The sequence below is a fragment of the Podarcis cretensis genome (assembly GCF_951804945.1).
Source record: "Podarcis cretensis genome assembly, chromosome: 2".
In the NCBI taxonomy this organism is placed as follows: Eukaryota; Metazoa; Chordata; class Lepidosauria; order Squamata; family Lacertidae; genus Podarcis; species Podarcis cretensis.
In genome coordinates, this window is record NC_137171.1 from 53,953,886 (window position 1) to 53,975,153 (window position 21,268).

At 39.7% G+C, this 21,268-nt stretch overlaps 1 protein-coding gene across 10 annotated transcripts in view; it reads right to left on the reverse strand.

Moving 5' to 3' along the window:
* Positions 1-351: 351 nt before the first annotated feature.
* LOC307211372 (uncharacterized protein) overlaps positions 352-21,268 on the reverse strand; it is an 81,454-nt gene continuing 60,537 nt past the window's right edge. For 6 of the 10 annotated variants that reach the window (XM_079967918.1, XM_079967917.1, XM_079967916.1 and 3 more), the window contains 15 exons: positions 20,418-20,561; positions 19,357-19,523; positions 19,055-19,170; positions 17,100-17,224; positions 14,098-14,328; positions 13,137-13,277; positions 10,819-10,985; positions 10,010-10,086; positions 8,510-8,622; positions 6,607-6,816; positions 3,739-3,879; positions 3,272-3,429; positions 2,568-2,671; positions 1,297-1,406; positions 352-953 (listed from right to left, as the gene is read on the reverse strand). In XM_079967918.1, coding sequence (XP_079824044.1) covers positions 787-953; positions 1,297-1,406; positions 2,568-2,671; positions 3,272-3,429; positions 3,739-3,879; positions 6,607-6,816; positions 8,510-8,622; positions 10,010-10,086; positions 10,819-10,985; positions 13,137-13,277; positions 14,098-14,328; positions 17,100-17,224; positions 19,055-19,170; positions 19,357-19,523; positions 20,418-20,561 — 2,171 coding nt within the window. In that variant the 3' untranslated portion in view covers positions 352-786. Of the gene's footprint in view, positions 954-1,296; positions 1,407-2,567; positions 2,672-3,271; positions 3,430-3,738; positions 3,880-6,606; positions 6,817-8,509; positions 8,623-10,009; positions 10,087-10,818; positions 10,986-13,047; positions 13,278-14,097; positions 14,329-17,099; positions 17,225-19,054; positions 19,171-19,356; positions 19,524-20,417; positions 20,562-21,268 lie in introns of those variants that run through there. The other 4 variants (XM_079967915.1, XM_079967919.1, XR_013836413.1 and 1 more) reach the window with 4 other exon arrangements.

The following is a 21,268-nucleotide window of genomic DNA, read 5'->3' on the forward strand; positions in this document are numbered from 1 at the left end:
CAGAATATGCAAATAAAAATGTTTCCCTAAAAACTAACTTGCAAGTCAAGAACAAAAAAATAATGTCCTTCAAAATCACCCATCTCTCCTAATTATCATTATAATAATCTATTCTAAATCCTAAACCTACCTTTTTCTTGTATAATCAAAACTAAGTGTAGCACAGCACATCATCATTATGCAAACGTCCTAGGGATAATGCCAAAGTTTTTGGGTAATAGTTGTTTGAAAAACAACCTACAGAATTAGTATTCTTTTGATGAAGGTATGAAGTGAATGGAGTACCAATGATGGATAGCTAGAAGCTTTAAGGTTCATTATCTTTAAACAATCTACTACAGGATACGAGCATATTTTCCTTCAAGTTTATTTAAAAATCTAACAAACAGGAACACACACTTGAAGGAGTAAAGTACAAGGGTTATGTTCAACTAGTCTTTGCTTACTGAATACACTCCTGCTTTGTGAAACTCAGTGCTGGAAGCAGACAGCCATTCTTCCGAATCACTGAAGGAGCATCTATTATACAACTTTATTCATGTTCCTGGACACTTTCTGAAGTCTGTTAAGACACTGAACAAATTTTCAATTCCTTTTTTGCTTCTTTGCCTATTACACTTACTATTTCACCTGTCAAACCCACCTCTACAATTCAAAATATTTTAAGAACAAGGCAAAAGGAGCTCACAGAGTTTGCTTCTCAGGTGGCCAACAATATACATTAGTGCTTGTTCTTTCTTCTATGAAGAACTGTATGACCATGGAACGGTAAGCTTGGCATCTGATTTAAGATGATGGCGTTTTCACATCATTTGCTTCTTTTGCTTCTTTTTGAATAGAGAACCCATATTTAAATGTAACAATCACAGTCACTACCAGTACAGCAGTGGTAACTAAAGTGGATATCACTACTGGAATCCACCACTTTTCTGGATCATCCACTGGCTCAGATGCTGTGAAAACAAGGAAAGATAAAAGATGCTAAGCCCTCACTACACTATAAAATATGGCCAGACCCCGGTGCCCAAGACACTGCTAATTAGGAGGTAAGCCCGTACAAAACTTCACTATTTTAAAAATGTATTTATTATATGTCAGTGTTGGGACCCCCCCCTTTTTTTTTTTTTTTTGCTCCATGGACCTCTGCTTGTATAGACATAGCACCCTAATGCAAACTGAAATAGCTACCCTGGCTCAGGCAGTATCAGTTGTAGAAAAGGAACTCCCAATGAAACTTGAAAGTAGCTTAGTGATTTTTACCTAAACACCCAATATCTTGCTAAACATTAAACTCACCTAATGGGGCTTGACAGATCCATGAAGCATTTCCTGAACAAGGAGCTGATATCAAAAAAGCCACAGCAGGTTGCATCTGAGGACACAACTGCTCGGCATCAAAAAGAATCCTGAAACATGAAGTAGACATATATCTAAACAAACCTAGACAAACAACACACACTTTATGCTATAAACAGCTTAGGATGGTCAATAGTAAACTATTGTGGGTGGGAAGGTGCACATGAATAGTCTGATTCCAATGTTATACTCTAATATTTAGCATTTTGAACACTAAGTGGTCCAACATATACTTGAATCTAATACTTTAGATACAAACTGGTCTTTGCCTTTGCATGAGTTGGTTGTTTCAAGGCTTCCGTAATTATATGCAAAATGTTGTAAAACAGGTATTTATATAATTATTTATCATGCACTTGAATATCATCTTACAGAAAACACAGGAGTATAATTTTGTTAAATAATAATAATAACAACAATAATTTTATTATTTACACCCTGCCCATCTGGCTGGGTTTCCCCATGAGCCATGTTCTATTAAAAAACAAACAAACAAACACCCTGTCCCAACATAAAAGCTATCTTTTTTTGTATTCACATGCAGCAGCAGCAAAGGATCCATAAGTGCAAAGGGCTATGGGTTTCTCAGGCTTAACAACAGATGTTTACAACATGTATGAAAATGGGTTTTAAGAAATTAATCACCAGCTGTGGAAGTGGGAGAGACTGTCATCAGGAATACAGTGGTACCTCGGGTTAAGTACTTAATTCGTTCCGGAGGTCTGTACTTAACCTGAAACTGTTCTTAACCTGAAGCACCACTTTAGCTAATGGGGCCTCCTGCTGCTGCCGCACCGTCGGAGCATGATTTCTGTTCTCATCCTGAAGCAAAGTTCTTAACCTGAAGCACTATTTCTGGGTAACCTGAAGCGTATGTAACCTGAAGCGTATGTAACCTGAGGTACCACTGTACAATGACTGGGGAGGGAAGATTTAAGCCTTCCCTCTCCAACTGCTATCCAGTTCAAAACTGTTCCTATTAAAGACCTCCTTGTAATTACAATCAACACTCAGAACGCACAAACCAGTATCATAGCCTCCTATAGAACAATTTATGGGTGAACATTCCAAAAGTTAAAGTAATCTGCTGTTTGATTGCAGAATGATGTCAAAACAACAAGTAATATATATACACACACAGCCTTATGACATAATTATTCTCTAGTAAATCAAAATTTGGGAATTTGTGAAAAGAGAGCTGTTTAATTTACCTGCCTTCTAGCTTTTCTTCCTGTGAAAGCCACATTTTTGGCTGGAAAGCTGGGCCAGCTACGTGAACCCAGAATATTTTAGAGATCACTTTAGCTACCCAATCCTGCAAAGGATTAATAGTGACAGAAGACAAGAACATCTGATGACAGCTGAAAATATCCAACATCTTTTGAAGTTAAATTTCAGTTACAAATTTCTTTTAACAAAAGACCGCATACATGTCACACTGCGCAAACTAGGAGGTTTTCGGCCAGTTAAAAAGAAGACCGGGAAATAAATTACAATAGATTAGCATGATTATCTGAACACAAGAATTTCCAGAACATAGCTCACAGTTCTTTTGTTTCTCGGCAATGAGCCATTCCTAAGTTTATCCTATTTGTTCTACATAAAATTAATAGCAGCTTGTTTTGAATTTATGGTTTTAAAGAAAATATTAGCAAAGTACTATATAAAGGTGCAAACAAGGTCTACACACAATTTTTTTTTTTAAAAAAAGGTTTATTCTCACACTTCTCTACTTTCAGCCCACTCCTGAACAGAAATAAGGCCTACTGGGGCAGAATTGCAACCTGTACTATTTTATCTCCCCATGTAATCTAACAAGTTTCCATAAGATGAAAGGCAGTAGAAACCCATTTAAGAAATCAGAGAATGACAGTGTCTCTTTTTTATCTACCTGATTGATGCCTAAGTCACTGACCTTTTCATCATTGCTAGTCATATGTAGAAGCCGGGCTCCTTTAAAAAGGCTGCACATGTATTCTGCATCACTATGATTAATCTGCCCATAGGAAGGAATGTAATAACACTGTCCATTGAAGTATGTCCAACTGTAGTAACAAAACTGGCTTCTCAGATCTTTTCAAAAATAAGGAACACAGTGGGGGGAAATGATGCACTTACATAATTATCACTAGGCAGGCAACAGTACAATAAATAAAAGGTCACATTGCCCCTAGCTATTTGGAGACAAAGTGGGTCCCCATCTATAGACAGAGCCACTTAACTTCTTGCCTCCCACAATTCTTTGCTCCTGCCTGCTGTCACGTGGTGAAAAACCACCTACACCATCATCCCACAAATTAAATTGAACAGATTACAAAAATGGAATATATCAATAGCCTCAAGCTAATAAGACCACTTTTGTCCCACTACTGTAGTACTCACTTATTTCACAGAGCTTTAAATCATGTTCTGAGCAGGTCACATCACCAGCACACTTTCCTGTTAATCTATTGCATGGTTTATCTTCTGGACATTCTGGGCACCTTTCTTGACAAAAGGCTCCAAAATGTCCTTCTCTGCAAGCTGAAAATGTATTTTAAAATAACGAACTAATGTTTAGATAAGAACAGTACTTTATGGTCCCACCCCCTTCAAAAAATAGTAATCTTTATCTAAGTCCCCATACAATAAGGCATGTAGGCATATAGATCTGATTCCATGAAGTTAAACAATATCCACGTGAGTGCTGAGAAGCAGTGGCGGAGCTTCATGTTCCGGCACCGGGGGCGGAGAGCAGGCAGGGGCGGGGCTGGCGCACGTCCCGGGGGCGGAGCACACTGCCCGCAGGGGCGGGGCACACATCCAGGGGCAAGGCACGGCACCTGTGGGGGCAGGGTAAAGGGAAGTTTTCCTTCTGCACATATGTTTTCCCTCTGCACATAACTGTTGCATTATGGGGAAGCATTGCTTCTTTTCTCTTGCATTCTGGGAACTCTCGCTTATAATCTTTTCTCTGTTTCTGCACACACTGTACGAACCTGCTCCAAACACCAAGACATTCCCTCATCGCTCAGTTCACCTTAAGTTCATGGTGACTTGTACTCCATGCATAGCTGACCACATCTATAGAACTTGATTATTATATTCTTTCATGTTATGATCAATCATTAGTAATTGTTCATGTTATATTAATCTTTAGTTATAATTAATTAGGAGGTTTCATGCTTGTCTAGTCCCAACCTCGTTTCCCAGCCTTTAATCTACCGGTGATTAATGTTCACATGTAATTCCCACCCCTCACATGTAATTCCCGCCTTGTATTTGCATTAACCAATAGGCAATGAGTTTCTTTGTGTTTGTATCAACCAATCAGCCACAAGTACACCTGTGGCAATGTTTGTAATATTCAATAAAAGAGAGTTCCCGGGACTTCCCCGGCAGACGGCTCTCGTGACACCTACTACTCGTCTCCGTGATTTTCATTCCTACAGCAGGGGGCACCCGCGATGGCACCCTGGGAATCATGCTGCCAGGGGTGGTGCGCTCCCCCCGCATTCCTCTTCCTCCATCAGTGATGAAGGGCACAGAATAAATAGGGTCTACTTATTCCTTCCTGTGTGTGTCCATAGGGGGTGGGAAGTGGGAGCAGTCCCCCCCCCCAAAAAAAAATAATATTCTGCAGATTCCCAGTTTGTTTTCATGTAAGTTTTAGTGATTTCAAAGTTTAGTGATTCCAAGTTTTTAATTCTTTTATCATGCAGGTCTCTAGACCTTGTATAACCTCAAGTATGAAGCAAGATGTGCAGGCAATGTTCTGCTCATTCAGTTTGTGAGAAAGGGAACAGAGGGGAGAAAGTCCCAGTTGTACACCTGGAAATCACTGCACTGAAAGGACACATTAGTGGGAAAATGTAGGGAGGCGACGTGTTGAGATTTCTGCATTTTCTGCATTGTAGAGTGTTGGACTAGATGCCCCCGGGATGCCTTCCAACTCTGCAATTATATGAGTCTATGCTAGCCCTGCCAAATAACCCAGTGTTGTACCCATTTTTATTCGGGAATGGGGAGTTAAAGTAGTGTATACAGTCTTTAAGTGTAGTTTTTATCCTGGTTTGTCTTTTTTCCAAAAAGGGAAATGAAAAGTGTCAGGTGGCTATGAAGTTTATTCTAACAGCACTGTAATTAATTAAGGCCGGGAAGCCAGGAAAAAATCAAGGTTCAGTCATGGTGAAAGACACTGGGTGCCTTCAGACTGTGTTCCGCAAGAGGGATTCAAACACATACCAGAAATTTAGGCTTGCGAAATTAAAGTGGATTAAATTTATATAGCAAACTGGCAGGCTGGATTCCTAATCCCGAGCCCAACCCACTTGGGCCAATTTACACCAACCTCCTTTGAAGATGTCCTTTGAGCACCAGTCAACTAACACTGTCTGGATGTGCAGCACATTAATTTTTCATAAAGGAACAAATGAAAGCCATTCATTTATAATACAGTATAAATTTTATACGAAATACATATACTCAAGGACATCATGGGATAAATGGTTGAACTTGCCCAGTGCCCTTGATGATTCCAATGTCTGAACGAGAAGCAGGTTTTGCCTCTTCTTGATTCTGCCTTATATTATAGCTTTCTTACTTTATCCCAATTACCTTAATGAGAAGCACTGTGAACAATGCCAACCCCTATCTATACAGCTTTGCCCTGGATTCTGCTTCTTGTTCATATTAGAATGTGATGGGAACAGGCTATTTTATAAAAAGCTGCTATATTTTATTATTATTGTTATTGCTACACAGGTGGTAACCATTTTAGGCGCATCCAATTGATGCACGATTACCAATGTGCAGGTCCTTTTGGATGCAGAAAAGGGGCGGGGCGTGCTTATATGTGCTCCCCTGATGCTTGCGGTGCTTGGGAATGGAACCCCTGCATGAAATGGCCGCTGCCTGTATTTATTTTTATCCTGCCTTAGTCTGGGACTTAAGGTGGCTTACACAGACAAACTAGAAAAACCTAAAAACATAGAAAAGACAATAATTAAATGTAGCTAAACACTAACAGATTTAAAAATCCATTAAATATTTAATATTTAAAAGTCCATTAAAAACACAGACAACAATTAAACCATCACAGCACCAGGCTGCAGACATATGACTTTCAGCTAACTTTGTGAAGCATGTACATAAATAGGTCATTACTGTGATGATTAGTAACAGTGTTCCATACCTTTCTAATTTCCTTTTCTCATTTTTTTTGCTACTCCTTCCCATAACCCTTCCCCACACTCTAAAGTGGACAGTTACCAGTTTTCATGAATGTAGCATCCGACTTTGAGTTAGTTGAGATCAGTTCTTTACCACTGACTGGTACATACTGTCTTTTCCATAAGCTGATTCCAGTGCATTTTTCTTCTAAAAGGCAGGCTGATATTGCAAGCTCCTTTTGTATATACATTTTGTCCCCCATAGGCAAGATGAGCATCTTTCCAGGGTATAGCCAGAACATTTTGGCATCTGAAAGGTATTTTAAAATTCTTTTTTTTTTCTTTGCATTTTCCTAGAATAATCTGCCTGATCATATTGTACCATTGTGACTTCACTTGTGTCATTATTATACACAGAGCCACCTGGCTTGCCAATTAATAATATGCTGGCTTCCTAATTCTTTTTTTCTACCAAGCGAAGTCCGAATGCTGCATTTGAAGATGGCCTTCTGAACAATTAGGAATGTGGGTGGCATTGTGGGTTAAACCACAGAGCCTAGGACTTGCCGATCAGAAGGTCGGCGGTTCAAATCCCCGCAACGGGGTGAGCTCCCGTTGCTCGGTCCCAGCTCCTGCCAACCTAGCAGTTCGAAAGCACACAGTGCAAGTAGATAAATAGGTACTGCTCTGGCGGGAAGGTAAATGGTGTATCCGTGCACTGCTCTGGTTCGCCAGAAGCGGCTTAGTCATGCTGGCCACATGACCCGGAAGCTGTACACCGGCTCCCTTGGCCAATAAAGCGAAATGAGTGCTGCAACCCCAGAGTCGGTCACGACTGGACCTAATGGTCAGTGGTCCCTTTACTTTACCTTTTTCTGAACAATTTACTGCTGTGCAGGAAGACATTGTGCTGAATTCTGGAATTATTATTCATCTTGAAACTACTATTTATAACATTTGGAGTTAACAACTAACATCTGGGAATTTTGTACAGGGATACCAGCCAGAGGTAGCTCCAAATATAGACCAGTAAGCCAGTCTTGCAGTGAGCCACAGACCTGGGCAAGGAACAATTGATTCTGCACAAGTAGCTTTGCTGAACTAATAGGAAGATAGAAAGCTACCTTATACTACCTCAGAATGTTTATTTATCTGTCCTACTATTGTCTGTCTCTAAGGTCTCAGCCATCAGCCACTCCCTAATATTTTTAAGTGGATATATCAATAACAGAACTATGGAGCTGTCTGTGTACAATACTACTCCTCTGCACCTGATCCTGTAAGAGCATATATATAATTAAATATAATTAAATACAGAATTAATAGATTTAATACAGGGCAACCCAACGTTTCATACCAAGTGGGCTACAAGAGTATTCAGACATGGAACCCGCAGGCTGCCTTCCCAAAGCCAGACAAGCAAGGTGCTAGACATTGGGAAAGAGACCATAGGCTCTGGCAGGGTCCTAGAATCCTCCCACCTCCTTCCCCAAGCTGGGGAAGCAGTAACTAGGCTTCAGGAAGGAGGAAGGAGGACTCTAGGAGCCCTCACGCCTTCATCCCAAAGTCCAGTGCCTTGCTTACCGGCTTTGGGAAGGTGGTGCAAGGGATGGGGGGGGTCATATGTTGCCGAGGGCCACCTCAAGGGCCACATGTAACCCCTGGGCCATGTGCTGGACCACCCTGATGTAGATGCATGTTGTGCATGCAGACAACCCAGCTTGGGGAGGGGGGTGCTTGGCAATGGGCACTGCCCCAGGTGGCACATTTCAAATTGATCTTGACACCCATCTGACCCTTGGTTCTACAAACAGAATGCTAAGTCAGGTCACCATGGCTTCAGAACATTCAGTACATGCAAAAAGGCATTGGATAACTAAGTTCCAATCTGCCTATCAGCCTGAGAAGTGTGTATCATGTTAAGTCATTACTGCAAGTGACAGAGGTCACGTTCACCAAACATCCCTGCTTTTAGTTGGGAACTGCTGTGAATTTTCTCTTACCTACACTTCTTTTACAAGCCAAGATAGCAAAGAACGAACACGGAACTTCTTCAAGGTCCCCGTTCTTCCTCATTTGTGTGCAGGTGGAAGAAGCTTTTCCATACATTTCTTGACTAAGAATCAAACACACAAGAGGTTATACCAAATAAACCCTTGCACATGTGGGATAACTTCTGGAAGCACAACAGAATGTACCTGATCACAAGAAAACCAGCTCTGTAGCTCTCCCAAGCCTCTTGGGCAGGGTATAGGGAACATGGGGGAGTAAAAGGAGGGGAGGTTGCATTGCACTTGCAGAAGTTGTTCTGCGCATACAATGATTTAGCTGGATGCAACCCAAGGTAAGCAAGGTTAGACACTGCAAAAAAAAAAAAAATCACCAATATTTTAAATTATAGTATATAATAGGCAAGGTAATTATAGCAAAATATAAAGTTTAAAAACAAGGCTATACAAATGAATATCAGAGAAAAAATTGAAATGATGAAATTTAAAATGTTGTAATTTCTATTTATATGTTGAATTTGAATGGCAAAACTTTAAATTAGAACTGAGGACTCTAAATCTGTGACAACACTGTATCCAAAAATGCCCCCTGCAATTCAATGGCATATTTCTTGATCATTTAATAATTAGTAGACAATTTACTAAATGCTGTTACAGGTGGCTGCTAAATACTGTCAGTAGCATGTCTGAAATTTCAAAACATTGCCTGCTGTCCTGCCTTCACCTGTCTGTTTCAAATGTTGCTGCTACAACAAAACCACTGGATGTTCTATTCTGATCTAAAATAAGAATCATAGAATTGTAGAGTTGGAAGGAACCACAAGGTTCATCTAGTCCAACCCCTGCTATGCAGGAATCTTCTGCCCAACTTGGAGTTCAAACCCACAACTCTGAGATTAAGAGTCTCGTGCTCTACTGACTATTATTCAGTAAATGAGCTGGTCAAGCTATGTGTGGCAGAGCAGATGCAATCGCCCTCTAAGGCTACTTGGAAAGAAACCTGTAATAATATATTGCTTCAAAAATTTGGTTTTTATCCAGTAGCCCTCCTAACATCTAACGTGCAGTCTAGCTGAAGGTTTATTAAAGAGCATTTGCAGGAACTATCGGTCAGACAGGATATGGAAGCAGTGAAGGCAACGATAACATCAAATACCTGCTGTCTAGCTCAAACAAACTAGTTATGTTTAACACAGTAAAGCTTGCGCTAAAAGCCTCTCAACTCAGGAAAGCCCTGGAGTCCTGTCGTGCCCTGAGTTTCCCACCTGAGTTTGTGAAATGTTTTATAATGTTTTGATAATATGTGCTATAATATGTTTTTAAGACCTGTCTGTTTTTATTTGTTTTGTTCTTGGCTATAACCTGTACATGTATTTGGTTGACCAATAAAATCTGATGACTGATGAACATCCCAAGAGGTGCTTATTTCTTATAATCAGCTAGACAACTAAACCTGCCTAATACACCATTAATGAAAGCAGTAGTTTCTCTTACGAGTTAGTCATTTCTTTGAGTTTTGGCACTGCTGAGTCAGTCCATATAGCATCATTTATCATAGACATCAGCCAGACCTGCAGATTAAGAATACACTTATTTGATAGACATACTGAACATCAACAGCATAGTTCTGTAATCTGCCCTACCTGAAAAAAGAATTGTTTGAAACTATTTATCTATTATTTATTTAGACCATTTCTATATCACTTAATATATAAAATGGCATCTCTAAATGGTGTACAAAAATTAAAGCAAGAACATATAACTTGAACAAGTAGATGAACAATGCAATGTAGATTTTTTTCAATATGTTCCTTTCCTTACTACACATTGTTCAGATCTTTTTGAATGTTCAAAATATTCAGCAAAGGGGGGGGGTAGGATTTTATAATGTAACACTGCCAATTATGTCAAGACAGAGCAATGGCAAATAATGATATAGCCACTTACTTACTTTATGCTCCAGGACTAAACAAGTCTACATGTTTTCCCTAACGTTGTCTTCCCTATCTTCATATTTTGACATATATCATAGGTTTGATATAGGAAAATTGGTTGCATTATATGATATTTAACATCAGCAGACACCCACTCTAGAGCAGAATAAAGACTCCTATGTTAGGCCTGAAATAGTAGCAGAAAATTCTCTTGCTCTCCAAATGCATGTTAAGTTTAACTTCTGTATCCAATAGGAGAAGGTACTGTTTTTCAGTTGACAGGGTATAAAAAGGCAGGGTATAAATAAATAAACTCTTATTTCTCATTATTTATGCCATTCCAGAACTGTGTCAGTTTATGCATGTTACCTTTTCCTCTTTCCTTAGGGGCAGTCGTATAAGTTCAGTTTCATAATAAGCATTGCAGAAATCCTTTGCTCCTTCCCAAGTGAATTGCTTCACTGTCTCTATGTAATAACAATTGTCCTTCCAGTACCACCATCCAGGATCTGTTGGACACTTAAGATTAATCACACCTGAGAAATTAACAGCAGCATTTTAAACAAATATAATTTCCAAGTCATTGCCCCCACCCCACCACCAGGTCAGAAGTGTTGTAACAATTAAGCCTGCTTGCAGAGGGCTGATACTCAATCCACTACCCACTTGATGCCAGAAATAAATTGGGGTCATAAAATAGTGTCCAGTACATATGTTATAATAAATGAATGCTGAGTGGTGATTTATCAGGAAAGGGAGCCCTTCACTGCCCATGCCAAAACACACCTGGCTAAAAAGAGAGAAGGGTAGCATCAGACATCTATACCTGCAGAGATTGCATGGCTCTTTCATTTTTCCAAAAAAAAAGAGTCAAAACTTCCTGTGGTCCAAAGGGAAAAAAGGAAGAAACACAATAAAAATATGGGATGACTTCATCATATGGATGCTCCTTAAAAACTGAATGAGGCATGGTAATTCCACACTACACATCTAGTGTGAAAGCACCCCAAGTCAGCATAAATCACTATCTGGTTACAGCATAAAAACTTTCACCTGATGAATGCAACAATATCTTGATAACCCAGATGCAGAAGTAAACCTACTGCAGAAAAACAATTCATTTCACGTGTCCCAACTTCATGTTGAGGAACTCATCTGCTAAAGATCACATCAGCCCTTCTTGCTAGATGGATGATTTGAAATCCCACAGAAGCAGGTAGGAATCAATTAATGTCAATCATTTGTGCATGAGACACATTTTGGCACCTGATTGACATGCTTGTATGCCATGCTTCACTAACATGCATGATACTGGAAATAGTGTTTGAATGGGTAGGCATGATCAGGTCAGACGTTGCCAGACCGGCATCTGTAGGCACCTACAAAGGCCTTCACTGTGACACCAGACCCTGGGTAGAAGTCCTAGATTCTGAGCTTTTATTAAAAAAAGAAAAGAACATAGTCTTCCTAGAAAAAAGTTATGAAGCAAAAGGGTGTCATTATTCTATTGTTGTTGTTGTTATATCCTCCAAGGTAACACACATAGTTCTCTCTCACACAATCCTGTGAAATAAGGCTGAAAGACAGTTACTGTCCCAGTATCTCCCAATGAGCTTCGTGAGTGAGGATCTAAACCCTGGTCTCCCAGGTCAACAAAACTTGGCTATGTAGAAATATTAGCAATACCAATTTTGTGTCAAGCTACAACCTTATGGCAGCCATTTTGTGACTGGTGCTAATGACTTTCTCTCAAAATTCCAAATGTGCTACTGGGTCCAAAAAGTTTGGCAATCCTTGCTATAGGTAGCAGGCCAGAAAGCCATGAGAAAGCAGAAGATTGCATTAGTGTGCATGAAGATGGAAAAACAGCCCGTGTTTTCTAAGCAGAATGCTGACAAGGGCATGGAAAAGGAAATGGAAGCGCTAAATGCACAGACGTGCTCTGGTTAGTTCTTACAGGCACATTACAAAACTTGCTTCCTTATCTCTCCCTAACTGCTGACCGGTATGAAGCTAGCCTTGAGCTAAAAGTAATCTGGAAAATGCAGCAGATAACTCTGATGCAGAAATGTGCATTTACCAGGACTCTGGCATCAAAACCTTCACTACACCTAGTTTGGCCAACTAGATTATTTGTGAGTTGTAAATTTGAGTGCAGTTTAGGATAAGGTTTTTAATTTACTGGATTTAATAAAACTTTATAACTAGAATTTCACTATTTGATATGTTGTGGGGCTCCTTCTGCATGATCCTACCCAGACTCAAGGTCTGATCAACCATGAGTCACAAGTAGGACAAATGAGGGTCTTTATTGGTCACAAAGACATGAGGATGCCTAGTCATAGAAATCCCATGCAATGTCTCATTTGTTGCTCAGCAGATTTGCCAGACAAACCTGAGTCCTACAATTTCTGACTTATTAATTCTTCCTCAGTAACATCCCCTTTCACCATTCTTACTCTGCTTGTCAATAAAAAGTAGAACAAGGGGAGTAGCACATCCTTTCACAATTTTTCACAGGACACTATTGTTATTAGGTGATAAGAATAAGAACAGATTAATTCTTTTACACTGCTACTTCCATAAAAGCTTTGTCACCTTGATCAATGAGCTCATTTTTTCTCTCCCCTCCAGATCAGTCTGAGGAGGGGAGCGCCACCCAACCAACAGGACTGCAAATTGTGTACCTTCTTCACAATCTTTTCCTATGAAGTCTTCGTTACACTGCTCATTTTCTGCACATTCTCCAGTTAATGGATTGCAGTTCTTAGTGCCATTACAGGTGCAGTTTATACTACAATCAGGACCATAATACCCTGGTGTGCAAGCTGCCAAAAGAGATTTCAAAGATCAAATATAATTGCATATTAAAATGACCATAATATGTTTTATTTTGTTTTTTTAAAGCAGGATGGTGAAAATTACATAATAGCATCTCCTTGCTGCTCTGCAAAAAAACTGAACAGTCTTACGAAACAACTGTGTGACACAAGCTTTAGGCCAGCCTCCTGGTGACCCAGAAACCAATTAGGGGTGGATGGAGTGTCATCCAATCAGGAGGAGGATGTTAAAAGTTAGAAGCTGACAGTCTGGGATTGAGTACCTGTGAGAGCTGAGATAGGGTTTGTCTGTCATTTAGGTTTAGACAAAGCTTGGAAACTGCCCACTTCAGGAACAGTTAAAAGCCTTGTTAGGGCTGATTTTCGGGTTAACAAGGCGGGGCAACCTGGACTGCTTCCTATCTCTTGCCTTCAACCACAAATGTATAGACATGCTACAGAATATGTGAATAAGTTGGTGGAGCAGTCACCACCAATTCAATGGACAACCGTTTGGGAATCCCTGGTCTGGAAGAAGTGTAAACTGAAGCATCTTTTGAAGCTTCAGTGGGTGCTCAGTAATCATTTCAAAACAATAGCTCTATCACTAGCTATTAATCATGATAGCTAATTGGGAACCTCCAAATATGGAGGCAGTGTACCCAGAATACCAGTTGGTTAGGGACAATAATGGAGGTGGGCTTGGGAGCTTCCCAGGGGTCATTGAGCTAGCCACTATAGTATGAATATAAAAAGAGTGATTCATTTATATAATGGGTTAATTAATCCCTGTCACAGGATTCCACAAGTGTGGCATACTGTTACATACCGGTTTTCAAATATGCTGTATAGAGATTTGCAAATGATCCCCTGACAAATACAAGGCGCTTTGCAATCAGTGTTATGTACGTAGCTCTTATCCTTTGAACTCCAGTGCAAAGACTTCTTTTGTCTCTACAATGCAGAAAGGCATCATGTAATGATATGTGGGTGACTACTTTAGTGTTGTTGACAATGCCAGTCAGGTAATAGCCACCAAACTCGATGAAATCTGTACTTTCTAGAACACAAACAAAATTAGTGTGCATAAATAGCTGTGCAATTTACGTACATCATTTGAAGGACTTCTGTGCCAATCAAACATTAAGCCTAGACAGATGAAAAGAAGCTGCTGGAGAGAGACTGTGAGTAACATAAAGGAAGGAGTGTTTCCAGCTATCTCATCCCTTGCCCGCCTTATAAACCGCTGCAGGAAAGGGACTATGAGCAACATCATGTGAGGGGCATTTTTAGGACTAATGAAAATGTGACGTTCCCATGATACTTTTGAAATTGGATGCTACATGTTGTTTATTTAATCTTGTATTTATAATATTTGGGGGGGGGGAGTGTTTTTTTTGCTGTTATGAGATGTTTACTATGTCATTATTTTGCTATGTTATTATGAAATTGTTTTTGTAGTGTTTGTTTTAAATGTATCCCTGTTTCTTTGTTGTGTCGCTTTGAGCATGGTTTTTTGTGGAAAGGCAGCATACCAGTAAAATAAATGAATGAATGAACAGAGTAAAAAGGAAAAATAAAAGTGCCATGAATTATACCAGGCATCTGGCAAGGGTTATTTCCCCCCTTTAATACAGAAGGCAATGTAGGAAAAGTCCCACTTACCTACAACAGAAAGCACAATAAACCCAAATAACACTTGAAACTTGGGCTGTTCGTGGCCTCACTCATCTGGGGCCCAATTCAATGATTTGGACTGGTCCCAACCTGGGACAATCAAGACTCAATCCCTGGATTCTGCAGACAAATATTTGGAAATCCCACTGATTTGCAATGGGAAACCAAAATGGCCATACCATCCTTGTATTGAAACACAGGTACAGGATATTTGGAGACATGGTAGACCCTACAAAATGAGTCAAGCTTGCCAAATTTCAGACAAATAGTTCAGAGTTTTTGGGATAATTACCTTTAAAGTTTATTTTTTTAAAAAAAACCTGTTAAGACCATACAGTTGGTTGAGTGTTTGATCCTGCCAATTCTCATTTGCAACTTAGAGAGAGAGTTGGAATATAAAAGACTAAGACTTCTTCTTTGCATTGTTCCTGCAGAAAATGAGGAGAGCCCCTCTTGATGCATGACTGATAATTGCACAGCACCTTCAGTTTATAAGATCTCCATTTCCTCTTAAACTTTTGGTAACTATAGCAGGAGAAGGAGCTATCACTAACTCCAAAGACGAGCTGGAAGAATCCCATCTTTTTCTATGTTGTTTCTTGGCTACCCTAGCTGCAAGGAAAGGGGGAAGTGGATCTACTGCTGAACCTCAAGGCCTCTTCCTCTCTACATTTCTGAGAATCTTCAGGACCTTCTGAGCAACCAGGAAATAAACCTCTGACAAAGCTGGAATTGGAAGATAGATCTTAGTCACACACACACACACACACACCCCAATCCAGAAGATGACAAATCTTTTCTCAGATTAGCTGCACTGAAAACCTAATCAGAGACATTCACCTCCCCCCAGCAGTGACCAATGGCTGCTTCGTGTGCTGCTCTACTCTGCCTAGCCCTGAGAAAAAGGCAGGGGAAGTTGGAACAGACCCATGCCTGTCTGCCTGTCCCAGAGGAAAGGGCAGATGGGGGAAAGGAGGGAGGTGCACTGTGCATCTTCACTGTTCCAGTGCTGTTGCTCCTCTGGCCAGCCAGGCCCTGAAGAGAATGCTGGCTTGAGATGCAGAGAAATGGTGGATTGGTGCAGGTGTGCCAGACAATTTAATCTCCTGCACTGCCAAAAAAGAGGCCTGCCTCCTTGGATCATTTGCCAAGGTGGAAAGCTTGCCCAGCACCTCCCAAAAACTGCTGCAGGCACTGATGATGATGATGATGATTTATTAAATTCGTATACCACCCTTCACCCTCAGATCTCAGGGCAGTTCACAACATAGTTACAATATATAAACCACAAAATACATAGTGGGGAAAAAACAACAACAAACCATTAACTCCCCCCCACAAAAAAACACATTAAAAAATGGCATCGGATGTCAATCAGCCAAAGGCCCGATTGAAGAGGCATGTTTTCACCTGGCCCCTGAAATTGTATAATGAAGGCACCAGCCAAACCTCCCTCCACAAATGGGGATTATAAAGAGTTAATTAAGTAGGCAGGCACCTTCTGTTTCAACTTTTAAATGCTTGCTTAAAACTCTTCTATTCCATCAAGCCTATGCAGGCAACTAAGAATATATCTTTCCATAATAGTTAACGGAAGAGTATTTTTTTATTTTTTATATGGTTTTAACTGTATGGTTTAATGTACTGTGATTGTAAACCACTTTAATATTTTGTATGAATAGCAATACAGTATATAAATATTTTTTTAAACAAAAAAGCAAGCAAGCAAGCAATACTACAATACAGAAAGTTAGCCAACTTTGCCTTAAATTTAAATTTATGCTACTATTGGTTGCTAATGCAAACTCCCACAACTATATTGCAACTTCTATATTACTATCAGCTTCTTAAAAGCTTGGTGATATAAATATTTCAAACTCTCTCAGAATTTTCATATTGCTAAGTAAAATCTGATTATGCAAGTAATTCAGATCCCACAAGAAAAGCTGGTCTTAACTTACTAGGCTAGCAATTTGGGTAAAAAAAAAAAAGTTGTACTTTTGATGCACAAAATATTGGTTTTAATTAAATTTCAACAATTTGTGTATTAGGGTGCCCATACTGAAATTGCCATGGAAGTCTTTTTAAAATTTAACTATCTTATTGTATGTCTTCTAATGTTTTACATAAATCAGTAGTAGTATTTCACATTACCCTCTTCTCTTTTCTTGCAAACCCACGATTTTTTCCCGTAACAACTAGTTCCTGGCATTGAACCTTCGGGAACATTTAGCTGCACACAGCAATTCCAGGTGAACGTCCATGAATTATTACGTAACCTCAATTTTTAGAAACACACAGAAAAAGCTTTGTTACTTTGAAAATCGATTTACAAACTTTAATAGTATTCAATGAGTTACTATTGCCCATTTGCATTCTATTAAGGGCTACTTCACAAAGTACCTTGTTAAGAAAACAAAATATTGCATATAAATATGTGAAAACATAATGCACACACACATATGGAAAAGCATGAAACATACAACTGGTAAGTACATAATTATGTATGGCTAAAGTTAGCCATAACATCCCATTATATGATGTGTGAAACTGCCCAAACTTTTGCTTTCTGTTCCATAGCCTCCTGGCTTACACAACACAGAAAGCCAAACATTCGGCTTAGTGTGTTGTCCAAACTTGGGCTCATGGTACAGAAGGAAAAAGGCCAGAAAAAAAGCAAAGCAGCTGCAAGCTGCATGTTTGTGTGTTCATCGTAAACCAGTTTCCTGTACCATGACATGTGAACGAGGGCAGTAAGTAGTGCAGCTAGTGGTCTCCTGGAATGAGTACAGTGGTACCTCAGGTTACATATGCTTCAGGTTACATATGCTTCAGGTTACACACTCTGCTAACCCAGAAATAGTGCTTCAGGTTAAGAACTTTGCTTCAGGATAAGAACAGAAATCAGGCTCCAGTGGCGCGGCGGCAGCAGCAGGAGGCCCCATTAGCTAAAGTGGTGCTTCAGGTTAAGAACAGTTTCAGATTAAGAACGGACCTCTGGAACAAATTAAGTACTTAACCCGAGGTACCACTGTATCAGAAATGCCACATAGCAGATGGAAGCAGCAGAATTAAGCAACAGAAAGGCTTAAGGGTAAATTCTAACACATGCTCTGAACACTTCGTAAATACATTGGGGGGGGGGCGAGCCACATTTCAAATTCCTCTAATGAGTTTTTGAGTTTGGCAGCTTCTAGCAGCATATTAGTGTCACACAACAAAAACAACATTCAGCAATGTGAGTCTACCAGGATTTTATGCAAATAGGTCTGGACAATGTATCCCCAGTAGAGCTACTTTAAGTTTCAGAGGGAGCATGGGGCTGATCATGAGCCTTAGAACTATTATTATATATTTATTTATATGCAACCTTTTTCCCCTGAGGGGACTCAAGGATGCTTACAGATAAAAATAAGAACTGCCAATATCATCAATAATTTGAAAAATTAAACATTGATAAAATGATAAACTATACACACAAACAAAATGTATTAAAACATTACCAACTATTACAATAAAAACAGAATGGCAGCAGCCGTCTCATTAAAAGCAGTCAGTGCCCCAAAGCTTGTTGGAACAAGGAAGTCTTCACCTGCTGGCACAACAACAAGGAGGGAGCCAATATAGCTTATCTAGGGAGGGTAGGGCCGGATTTAGGTTTGATGAGGCCCTAAGCTACTGAAGGTAACGGGGCCCTTTATATGCTCAGCTGTCCTTTGTCAACAACAAATTGTCGCTGTTTTTTTGTGTTGAATATATGCTATATGGTAATTTATGCACCTAATAGGTATCTAAAACCATTTGCACATAACAAATAGGAGCCCACACAATACAAAACACTGTTGCTGTATGTAGGTTTTACTTTATTTGTTTTTTATATTATATTTTGGAAACGTACATCCAGGTTTTTTTTCCTTTAATTTTTTGGGGGGCCCCCAAAAGAGTGGGGCCCTAAGCTATAGCTTGTTTAGCTTATATGTAAATCGGGCACTGAGGGAGAGGGTTCCAAAGTCTGGGAGCAGCCTGGGACATTCAACTTTGTTGTAAATTTCAGAGTGTGGGTGCTTATTCTTGCTGGCAGCAGCAACTGTGGGCCTCACTCAGCTTACCATTTTAAATCTGTGTATAAAACATTAGCCTTTGACCACTCCAAATGGGTACAAAATAGACCACCATGAAGACCAATCCAATAGACTCCTCTTGGCAATATAGTAAGAAGTGAATCCTAAATAATTTAAAAGGTAGAACACCTATGAAAGAGTGGTGTAGAAATGGCGGACATACATTTTACAAAAACTTGTATATCAGCTTAAAACCACCCCCCAAATTGGCATTTCCCACTGAAGTTGCCACATGGCATATCCAAAGTCATACAAGTAAATATATATTATGTGAAAATACAGGCTTATACCATCTCGTTTCTACTAGATATCCAGAGAAGGTCTGCGTCCGTATATCGTCTACACATATCTCTTGCATCAAACCATGTATTTTCTGTTGCTTTGGGGAAGTAATAACAGCTGCCATGCCAGTACACCCAGCCACCTTCAACAGGACATCTCCCGCCAATCAAGGTCCCTGAAATGTAAACACATACATACAGGGTGAATTGTTTCCAGGTAAGCTAGCCTAAATATTATATGTAATACTATGTTTTACTACCTATGTAGACCAAACGCATAAGATACATATGAAATCTCAGAGCTATGATCAAAGAAACATGCTTCAAGCCTTATTTACCAGGCCCACCTCACAAGATCAGGAAATCATTTAAGGAAATCAAGCAAGCTCATTTACATCATTCACTCCCTACAATTAATTCCAAAGTATCACTACAACTCATGGTATTATTATTTTTTTAAAATTGCACTCATTTTGATTTGATTAAGAAGTAGCTGACTTTCTTCCAGAGTAGAAATATAAAGCATCTGCCTCTTGTAAGAAACAATTAAATTGTGGAATTGCCAATGGTTTTTTTGTTTTGTTTGTTTGTTTTGCCCATGATCAATTTTATTTGTTGGAAAAACTTAATGCTGTTATTTTCCATACTCTCTTTGAAAGAAGGATACTGGATTATTGCCAAATAATTTGTTGAGTTTTAAGCTTGTTATCATACAACATAATTAATAATCTTATCCTACAATCTTTATCAAATCCTTGATACTTTGAGTGAAGTCTGAATACCATCTCTATTCTCTGATTTTTTTAATATAATTCAAGTACTGAGCTAATCCATGACTTCAAAAGGCTGCTAACCTTTCCTTCCAACCTTGTGAGTAACAAATAGCAGCGTTATTACTTCACTAAGCTATATCCTGCTTGCATTTTGACATTTCAACTTCACACCTTTCAAAGAAATAGGATTGGTTCTATATACTTAAAGGAATTTAATTTCAGCTGAAACCAGAAAAGGATCATGATATGAGAGCAGAATTTTTTAAGAAGAAGCAGAGAAAAGGGTTCCCAGATCACCTTTTTTGCAAGCGAATGTAGGGTCATTTTTGCTGCAAAACAAGCTGTCACCACACAACCCTGTATAGGGGTTGCATGGCACATCATCACCACACTTGCGGCATATTTGTTCACAGTTCTCCCCAAATCTTCCAGCGACACAATCTATGAAAGATGTAAAATATTATGTTGTTGTTGTTTAGTCGTTTAGTCGTGTCCGACTCTTCGTGACCCCATGGACCAGAGCACGCCAGGCAAAAATATTATATTACAGTGAAATACAAGAATGACTTCCATAAAGTGTAGGCTACATCTGTGGGTAAATCTGGCTACAGCTGCATAATAAACATTAAAAACTTCCCTATACAAGGCTGCCTTCAGATTTCTTCTAAAGGTTGTATAGTTATTTATCTTCTTTACAACTGCTGAGAGGGTGCTCCACAGGGTAGACGCCACTACCTAGAAGGCCCTCTGCATGGTTCCCTGTAACCTTACAGTGAAGGAACTGCCAGAAGGCCCTTGGAGCTGAATCTCAGTGTCTGGGCTGAACGATGGGGGTCGAGATGCTCCTTCAGGTATCCTGGGCCGAGGCTGTTTAGGGCTTTAAAGGTAAGCATCAACACTTTGAATTGTGCTCAAAAATGTACTGGAAGCCAAAGTAGGACTTTCAGGACTGGTATTATATGGTCCCAGCAGCCGCTCCCAGCCACCAGTCTAGCTTCTGTACTTTGTAGTTTCTGAGTCACCTTCAAATGTAACCTCACGTAGAGTGTGTTGCACTAGTCCAAGAGGAAGATAATCATGGCATGTACCACTCTGGTGAGACAGTGAGCAGGCAGGTACAGTCTCAGTTGGCGTACCAGTTGGAGCTG